The following is a 10,545-nucleotide window of genomic DNA, read 5'->3' on the forward strand; positions in this document are numbered from 1 at the left end:
AGTCGCACTTGTCGTACTCCAAAACACCTTGTTGATCTTTATCAAAAATCACTGAAAAATAAAAAGGAAAGGATCGAGACTCACTTTGCTAATGAAGATGATGATTCAGATTAGGGTAATATGGATGTTACCCATTTAGATATTGGTGACTTCTTTGCTGATCAAGAAGGAAAAATTGATCACCTTATTGGAGATGGAAGCGTCAAGAAATAAAATTTGTGGAAATTTTCTTTTTATGTTTTATGGATGTTTTGAATTTTATTTTCTAATAATAATAGAGTGTGTTTTCTACTTGTTTGTTTACATAATTTACTATTTAAATAATTTGTGTTTTAAATGTGCGCTTATAACTTATTGTTAAAAAATATTATTATTGTTCTTAGAATGAATATGGACGCTAGCTCCAGTAATGAAGATATATGCCTTGCTGACAGTGCAACAACCCACACAATTCTCAAGCATAAAACATATTTTTCTAATTTAGTGAATCGAAAAACTGATGTCAGTACTATTTCTGGCACCTCAAAAATAATTGAAGGCTCTGGAAGAGCCCATATGTTGTTACGTGGTGGAACAATATTGCACATTGATAATGCATTATATTCCCCCAAGTCCCATAGAAATTTATTAAGTTTCAAAGATATCCGCCTAAATGGATACCATATTGAAACAGGAGATGATGGAGGGATTGAACATCTGTGTATTACAAAACACAATTCAGACACAAAATGTGTAATGGAAAAGCTATCAGCTTTATCCTCTGGCCTGTACTACACTTATATTAGTACAACTGAAGCACATGCAACTGTAAACCAGAAGTTTACAAATAATGATAAATTTCTAATTTGGCATGACCGGTTGGGCCATCCCGGTTATATAATGATGCGAAAAATAATTGAAAATTCATGTAGTCATCAATTAATGAGTAGGGAAATTATTCAATCGAATAAGTTCTCATGCAGCTCTTGCTCACAGGGGAAGTTGATAATTCGGCCATCACCAACAAAAATTGGAAATGAATCTATCAATTTTTTAGAGCGTATACATGGTGATATTTGTGGGCCAATACACCCATCATGTGGACTATTTAGATATTTTATGGTTTTAATTGATGCATCAACTAGATGGTCACATGTTTGTTTGTTGTCAACTCGTAACCAGGCGTTTGCGAGATTGCTAGCTCAATTGATTCGAATAAGAGCTCATTTCCCTGATTATCCTGTCAAGAAAATTCGTCTTGATAATGCTGCAGAATTTTCATCTCAAGCATTTAATGAGTATTGTATGTCTATTGGGATTGACATTGAACACCCAGTGGCACATGTTCATACACAAAATGGACTTGCAGAATCATTTATTAAACGAATAAAATTAATTGCAAGACCACTGATTATGAGATGCAAGCTCCCAGTTTCTGCTTGGGGACATGCAATTATGCATGCTGCAACATTAATTCGCATCAGGCCAACGAGTTACCACACCTCTTCCCCTTTACAATTAGTTTTTGGTAAAGAACCTAATATTTCCCATCTAAGAATTTTTGGATGTGCGGTGTATGTTCCAATTTCTCTACCACATCGCAATAAGATGGGTCCTCAAAGGAGGATGGGAATATATGTTGGATATGAATCTCCGTCTATTATAAAGTACCTTGAACCAACAATAGGAGATTTATTCACTGCTCGTTTTGCTGATTGTCATTTTGATGAATCAAATTTTCCAGCATTAGGGGGAGAGAATAAGAAGCTGGAAAAAGATATCAGTTGGAATGAATTATCATTATCTCATCTTGATCCTCGAACAAAACAATGTGAACTAGAAGTTCAAAAGATAATTCACCTGCAAAACTTAGCAAATCAATTGCCAAATGCGTTCACTGATCCAAAAGGTGTGACCAAATCATATATACCAGCTACAAATGCTCCAATAAAAATTGATATCCCTGTTGGACAATCTAATGAGTCTCAACCACGCCTGAAACGTGGTAGACCAATCGGTTCCAAAGATAAAAATCCTCGAACAAGAAAGGGAGCTAAGAATAAAGATGGCCCAAGTGAGGATATAGAAAATCTAAAAGAATCGTCAGACATAATAGACATTTCATCTCTAGAAGAGATTGATCAGGTACCTGAAACTCATGAAAATAAAGAGATCTCAATAAATTATGTCCAAAATGGAATACAATGGAACCGAAACGAAGTCGACATTGATGATGTTTTTGCATAAAATATAGCGCTAAATGAGATAAATGGCAAAGAGGATGAGGAACCAACGTCTATCAAAATTTGTAGACAAAGTGAGGACTGGCCAAAATGGAAGGATGCAATTGAAGCAGAATTAAACTCACTCTACAAAAGACAAGTTTTTGGACTTATAGTCCGAACACCTGAAGGTGTGAAGCCAGTTGGATACAGGTGGGTTTTCGTACGAAAACGAAATGAAAAAGGTGAAATCGTGAGATACAAAGCTCGACTTGTCGCTCAAGGATTTTCCCAAAGACCTGGAATCGATTTTGATAAGACATATTCACCTGTAATGGATGCAAGCACTTTTCGATATCTAATAAGCCTAGTAGCACATGAAGGTCTTAATTTACACATGATGGATGTTGTAACAGCTTATCTGTATGGTTCACTTGATAGTGAAATTTACATGAAACTCCCTGAAGGGTTCAATGTACCAGATGCACACAACTCCGAATCTCGAGAACGCTACTCCATAAGATTGAACAAGTCTCTCTATGGGCTGAAACAATCTGGACGAATGTGGTATAATCGCCTCAGTGAATATTTGCTTAGAGAAGGATATACAAATAACTCCATTTGTCCTTGTATTTTTATAAAAAGATCAGGAAAGGAATTCGCAATAATAGCTGTCTATGTGGATGACATAAATATCATTGGAACTCCTGAAGAGCTCCCAAAAGCTATGAGTTGTTTAAAGAAAGAGTTTGAGATGAAGGACCTAGGAAAGACAAAATTATGTCTAGGTTTGCAAATTGAACATTTGGACAAAGGAATATTTGTACATCAAGAAGGCTATATAGAAAAAGTGTTAAAACGCTTCTATATGGACAAAAGTCACCCGTTGTCTACTCCAATGGTTGTTAGATCAATAGATGTGGAGAAAGATCCTTTCAGACCTCGAGAAAAGGATGAAGAATTGCTTGGTCCTGAAGTACCATATCTCAGTGCAATTGGAGCACTAATGTACCTTGCTAATTATACACGTCCTGATATATCATTTGCGGTAAATCTATTAGCAAGATACAGTTCTTCACCTACACGAAGACATTGGAACGGAGTCAAACATATACTTCGTTACCTTAGAGGTACAATAGACATGGGTTTGTTTTATACAAAGGTATCCCAATTCGAATTAACAGGTTATGCAGATGCAGGTTACTTGTCAAATCCTCAGAATGGTAGATCACAAACTGGTTATTTGTTTACATGTGGAGGTACAGCTATTTCATGGAGATCGGTGAAACAAACCATAGCAGCAACATCCTCTAATCATGCAGAACTTTTAGCATTACATGAGGCAAGTCGAGAATGCGTTTGGTTGAGATCCTTAATTCAGCACATCAAGAATACTTGTGGTTTATCTTTTGAAAAATTAAATACAACGATCATATATGAAGATAATACCGCATGTATCGCTCAATTGAAAGATGGTTACATTAAAGGAGACCGGACAAAACACATTTCCCCAAAGTTCTTCTTTACTTATGATCTCCAAAAGAACGGTGATATAAGCATCCAACAAATCTGTTCATGTGATAACCTTGCAGACCTTTTCACAAAGTCACTCCCAAGCAGAATTTTTAATCAACTAGTACACAAGATTGGTCTTCATCGAAGAAATGACTGTTCAACTGAGGGGGAGAAATGAAAGGATATTGTACTCTTTTTCCTTCACTAGATTTTTTCCCACTGGGTTTTTTCTAGTAAGGTTTTAACGAGGCATATCCTCAATGGACATCTAAGGGGGAGTGTTATAAACATTTATACTAGTGGATGTCCATCCCTCTTCTTATTCTTCATCTTCCTATTCCACTTTAATGTACTTAATTTTCTACCTTCCTTGAGTCCTATAAATAAGACTCATGTTACAATGTAAAGTTCACCCTTGAGAAGAATATAATACTATGTTGCTTGTTCTCTTCTCTTCCTATCTTTTAATCTCTATATAGTTTCATTTAGTTTATAACATAAACAAAATTTAACATTTTTTCTCCTGAATATTAGTTTATAGATTGAAAAATCTTATTTTTAAAATAGATTTACTATTAAATGTCACTTAGGTAATTGTATGTGTTATAAGTCTTTATAGCTCATCGATTTAATCAATTGACCTTATTTAAAATCAAATATAAAATATTGATGATCATTAGAGATTATTCTCATTTTTACCAATCTTTTAATATTATGATTTATTTATGGTTTATCTACTTATGATAGATATGAGAAAATATTAAATAAAAATTATAAAGTTGAATGATCACAAAATTAGATGTAGGAATATGTAAATATATTTTTACGTAGGAATACATAAAAATATGAAATATATATTTATTAATTAATTAAAATTTTCATTTCATTGTACTAATTTACAAATATATTTAAAAAATTTATGCCGTTTAACAAGACATATTTTGCAGAAAAATAAAGTAAATTAGTTATGGGAAATAGAACGTGACTTTGTTTGGGCCCATAAGGTGAAATTTGGAGTAGAATTCAATGAGATTTATTAACAATTATGTTCTTATTTTTTTTTTAAAGTTAATTTTTAAATTCATGTCATAAATCTCTAAAGATTTTAATCAAATTAATTTATTATAAATTAGTATACTATAAATTTCTTAAGTCATTCTTACAATTTAGTACTTTATATAATTTTTTTAAAGATATTTTACTACGATAAAAAAAATGTTTCTATTATAAAATCCAAAAACAGAGGAAATGGTATGTTTGTTTTATTTCAAATTATAAAATATAAATATATAAATTATGTTAATTATACATTTTAATTATAGAATCTGCCCTCTTCAACATAATAATATCTAATGAATGGTTGTATTGATAATTTCTTATACTACAATGCATAAGAATTTACAGAAATTGTTGTGTATAGTTTTTTAGTTTACAACACATAACAATTTACTCTTATTAAACGTACCCAGCTATCCTTTGACAGCAATTGCATTAATTATGGGACACAAACAATAGTCAAAGAGAATCCCTATAATTATGGCACAACAAATGGAGAGACGTTGGAGGATTAATGCTAGTAAATCAATGTAGCAAAATAACCAGATTATGTCTCTACATAATAGGAAATTTAGCTATGTTTTAGGGATTCATCAAACTGCAATTATGTATAACCGTTACACACTGCTGGCTGCTACTATATATTTGCTCCACCTCTATTGTATTATGTAGTGTTCACATTTCACAATTCTAATAAAATAACATCAATCCATTCTTGTCCTTATTTTCTTCTTGGTATCTAGAGCCTTTGTGAACACTACCTACAAAATCATGACTTCTTTATCCCTCAATGTCAGCAACTTTATCAACCTAAAACTAAGCCCTACAAATTATCCACTATGGCGTGAACAAGCCTTAGCGCTTGCAGAGAGCCAAGACTTGGTCGGTCATCTTACAAATAAAGACCCATCACCCACTCAATACACCACCAATACCACAAACTCAGAACAATTTGTTCCAAAATTAACCGGTGAATTCGTCACTTGGCGCAAGTCCGATCGTCTTCTTCGAGGTTGGATAATCGGAACCCTCTCTGAGGAAGCACTTGGATTGGTCGTCGGCATCGATACTGCCCACGCCGTTTGGGTCGCACTCAAAGATGCATATGTAGAAGATTCACAAAAACGTGAATTCACAATCCGTCAACAAATCACATACCTCCGCAAAGAAGAGGACCAAACTATTGGTGAACATATTCGCATTTTCAAAAGTTTAGGCGACAACCTTGCTGCAATTGGGAAACCTGTCCCTGACAAAGAAAAGGTATTTTACCTCGTCACAAGCCTCGGACCTGAATATGAAACATTCGCAACAACCATGCTAAAACCTCCAAGACCATCATACTCTGAGGTAATCTCGCAACTCCAGAGCCTTGATCAACGACGCAATTGGTTTTCCAACTGTGCTAAAATGCAAAACACCTTTGCTCCTCAAATGGCTTTCTATGGCCAACAACAAAAAACTCATCAATCTTTCTCTAGAAACCGTGGGAACTCTCAAACCTTCACATCGACAGGGCGAGGGTTCTAGGCTCAACAACCAAGTAGCCAAAGTAAGAATCAACACATCTTGACCACCCGACAAAGACGCCCTCCACCACCGGGACAACGTCGTATGACTCCTGCAGAACGGGATCTCTATCGGGATGAAAAATGTCAATACTGCGGCACAGAAGGACATATAGCAAAGATATGTTGGTGGGTGCTTAATAAACCAACTCAATCTGATGATATACCTCAAGCACTTGCAACACTTACCTTGGATAATACAATTGCTGAAACAGAATGGATCTCGGACACCGGAGCTTCCAATCACATGACAGGTAAAACTAATATGTTAAGCAACATTCGACAATGTTCAGGTGTAGATTCTGTGCTTATTGGTGATGGTTCTCCTCTACCAATTCATGGTATTGATGATTCCTTCATTAAGCAAAATAATATCACACTGCCCCTCCAGGATGTCTTACTTGTTCCTGATTTAACAAAAAATTTGCTCTCTGTAAGTCAACTAACCAAACATTTTCCTGTTAATTGTGAGTTTTCTAATGTTGATTTTTGTGTAAAAGAACGAGAAACTGGGGAACCAATGATCACAGGGAAACGCAAGGGTGATCTATATATTCTTTCTTCTTTTCCTGAATTGTATTTCTCACATCGCTTCAAATCTGGCTCAGCAGATATTTGGCATCAGCGACTAGGACATCCTCAAACTGCGGCTTTACAATTACTAAAGAATAAACAGTTAATTGATGTAGTTGGAACTGTTAAACCTGAACATCTTTGTGATAGTTGTCAATTAGGAAAGCTTAATAAATTACCTTTCCCTTCTTCTGAGCATTCTAGCTCTATTATATTTGAAAAAATACATTGCGATTTATGGGGACCTTCTCCCGTTTTATCTATATCTAAATTCAAATATTATGCATGTTTGGTTGATGATTTCTCCAAGTATACATGGATTATTCCTTTACAACACAAATCTGATTTTGTTAATGCTTACTTATCCTTTGAGCAGTATGTTAAAAAACAATTTAACAAAGAAATTAAGATCTTTCATTCTGACGGAGGAGGTGAGTTCATCAACTCCAAACTTTCAACTCATTTTCGTTTAACAGGTACTGTACATCAGGTATCATGTCCATATACACCAGAACAAACAGGTATGGTCGAAAGACGACATAGAATAATACGAGAACTAGGTATGACTATGTTATTCCATAGCGGTGCCCCTTTATTTCTATGAGTAGAAGCTTTTACTACAGCTGTTTATCTTATTAATAGACTCCCATCCTCTTCTCTTAAATTTGAAACTCCTTATTTTTTCGTGCATGGGACACATCCTAACTATTCTTCAATGCGAGTCTTTGGCTCTAAATGCTTCCCTTACACATGGGACACACGACGCAACAAATTTGATCCAAAAACTCTTCCATGTGTCTTTGTTGGATATAGTGATACACATAAAGGATATAAATGCTTTCATCCTTCTACTAAGAAATTTTTTATCTCACGGCATGTTGTTTTCGATGAATTATTTTTTCCATATAAAACTAATCATCATAATATAATTCCCCCTCCTACACAACATGTAGTTAGCATATTTGATTCTTGGCTACCCCATACTAATTCTAAATCTTGTGCAGATTTGACAACAACAACTTCCACTTCATCACCATGCTCCAGTCCGCTACCCACAAATTTAGCGCACTCTCTTGCCTTACAACTCCCTATTCCACCTATTGATCAACCATAACAATCCTCACATATTGAAACTGAGCAGCCTGAACACTCCTCACGCTATTTACATACTGAAAATGAGGTTGATCCTGTGACTCCTACTCCGCCTATTGATCAACCAGACCAATCCTCACAAATTGAACCTCAACAATCTAGCATCTCACCACACCATTTACATACTGAAAATGAGTTTGAGATCGTGACTCCTACTTCGAATTAGCAATCTGAGCCTATTATTACTGTACCGGTTCAACTACCACATGATGTCCCTGTACATTCAATGGTTACTCGCTCACAACACGGGATTATAAAGCCTAATCCTAAGTATGCCTTGATTACCATGTCTTGTTCCGACATTCCACGTAACCCGCATAACATTCGTTCGGCATTATCTCACCCCGGATGGAAAGCCGCAATGGGCGAAGAAATCGAAGCCTTGCATAAGAATCAAACTTGGGAGCTTGTTCCTCGCACCCCTAGCTTGCATGTTATTGGCTCTAAATGGGTATTCAAATCAAAACTCAAACCTGATGGGACTCTAGCTCGCCTTGTTGCAAAGGGATATCACCAAGTTGATGGAGTGGACTATACTGAAACCTTCTCTCCTGTAATCAAGCCGGGAACTATACGGTTAATTATCACTATAGCTCTTGTTAAAAAATGGTCCATTCGACAACTTGACGTAAAAAATGCCTTCTTGCATGGTGTGCTGGCTGAAAACATATACATGGAGCAACCTCCCGGCATGACTGATCCTCAATATCCAAACCATGTTTGCAAACTACAAAAGGCTCTCTATGGTCTTAAACAAGCGCCTCGAGCATGGTTTGACCGTTTTAGTTCTTATCTTATTAACTATGGTTTTTTCTGTAGCTTGGCTGACCCATCTTTATTTATTTTGCACTCTGATGTAGGATCCTTAATTCTTCTTCTTTATGTAGATGATATACTCCTTACAGGATCCACTTCCTCTCTAGTCGCTGACTTCATTCAACTGTTGTAATCTGAATTTTCCATGAAGGACTTAGGACCTCTCCACCATTTTCTTGGAATTGAGATACTCCCGACAATTGATGGCCTCCATCTATCTCAAACACATTATGCCATTACTATCCTCGAACGAGCTAACATGACTGATTGTAAGCCAATGAGCACACCACTCGAAGCCAAGACCAAGATTGAGTCAAATGACACTCCCCTTGATGATCCAAGTTACTATCGTGGAATTGTTGGAGCCTTACAATACCTTACTCTTACTCGTCCCGATCTTTCTTATAGTGTTAACTATGTCTCCCAATTCATGCATTCTCCCACAATTATCCATTTAAAAATGGTTCGACGTATCTTACGATATGTTAAAGGAACTATTGATGTAGGCCTCCATTTTACTTCCAACACTACCCTTGATCTTTTTGCCTTTTCTGATGCAGATTGGGCAGGTTGTCCTACCACTCGACGCTCTACCACTGGCTATTGTACCTTCCTTGGAGGAAATCTCATCTCATGGTGCGCAAAGAAACAACACACAGTCTCCCGCTCTAGCACTGAAGCGGAATATAGGGCCATGGCAAACACTACAGCTGAACTCACATGGTTGACATTCATCTTAAAAGACCTTCGCATTTCCCTTCCATCCCCTCCAATACTCTATTGTGACAACATTAGTGCTCTTCACATGACCATCAATCCAGTGTTTCATGCTCGCAGCAAACACATTGAATTGGATTATCATTTTGTTCGCGAACGAGTTTCACTTGGGCTTCTGATTACTCACTACATCCCCACTAATGATCAAGTTGCCGACCTCTTCACTAAACCAGTGTCAAAGTCTATTCTCATGCACTTCCAGGACAAACTCTGCCTTCAACCTCGGCCTCGTTTGAGGGAGGGTATTAAACGTACCCAGCTGTCCTTTGACAGCAATTGCATTAATTATGGGACACAAACAATAGTCAAAGAGAATCCCTATAATTATGGCACAACAAATGGAGAGACGTTGGAGGATTAATGCTAGTAAATCAATGCAGCAAAATAACCTTTTTGGCGTAGATCTACATAATAGGAAATTTAGCTATGTTTTAGGGATTCCTCAAACTGCAATTATGTATAACCGTTACACACTGCTGGCTGTTACTATATATTTGCTCCACCTTTATTGTATTATGTAATGTTCACGTTTCACAATTCTAATAAAATAACATCAATCCATTCTTGTCCTTATTTTCTTCTACTCTTAGGCATACTAAGTCGAAATGGACTTTAACATACTTGTAATTTACTATAAGAAAGTCAGATATCCAATTTATTTAATATCAATATCAATGTTACATGGTGTGATTTGAAAGTCCGAGGTGGATCTGTTTTGTTCACCAACACAGAATTTAAAAGTAATGATGATGTGAAAATCTTCTTCTCAATATTTGGTCAATATTTAATGAAAAAAATTTAATTTGTCTCACCATTTACTAAAATTTGTATAGTTTTTAACCTGGGATGGTTTAAATGTAAATAGAAATCAAGTTTTTAGTTTTTAT

General features: G+C 35.9%; 1 protein-coding gene across 1 annotated transcript; it reads left to right on the forward strand.

Annotated features, from left to right (window-relative positions):
- The first annotated feature begins 9,140 nt into the window (after nucleotides 1-9,140).
- Nucleotides 9,141-10,019, forward strand: LOC131638678 (uncharacterized mitochondrial protein AtMg00810-like). The gene has a single exon (XM_058909237.1). The coding sequence runs from the start codon at nucleotides 9,141-9,143 to the stop codon at nucleotides 10,017-10,019; it is 879 nt and encodes a 292-aa protein (XP_058765220.1).
- The last annotated feature ends 526 nt before the right edge of the window (nucleotides 10,020-10,545 follow it).

This window comes from Vicia villosa, unplaced genomic scaffold (genome assembly GCF_029867415.1).
Source record: "Vicia villosa cultivar HV-30 ecotype Madison, WI unplaced genomic scaffold, Vvil1.0 ctg.002370F_1_1, whole genome shotgun sequence".
Classification (NCBI taxonomy): Eukaryota; Viridiplantae; Streptophyta; class Magnoliopsida; order Fabales; family Fabaceae; genus Vicia; species Vicia villosa.

Excerpts from the sequence above, each read along its gene's own strand:
- LOC131638678 (XM_058909237.1), top strand. The coding sequence starts at position 9,141 with ATGACTGATTGTAAGCCAATGAGCACACCACTCGAAGCCAAGACCAAG.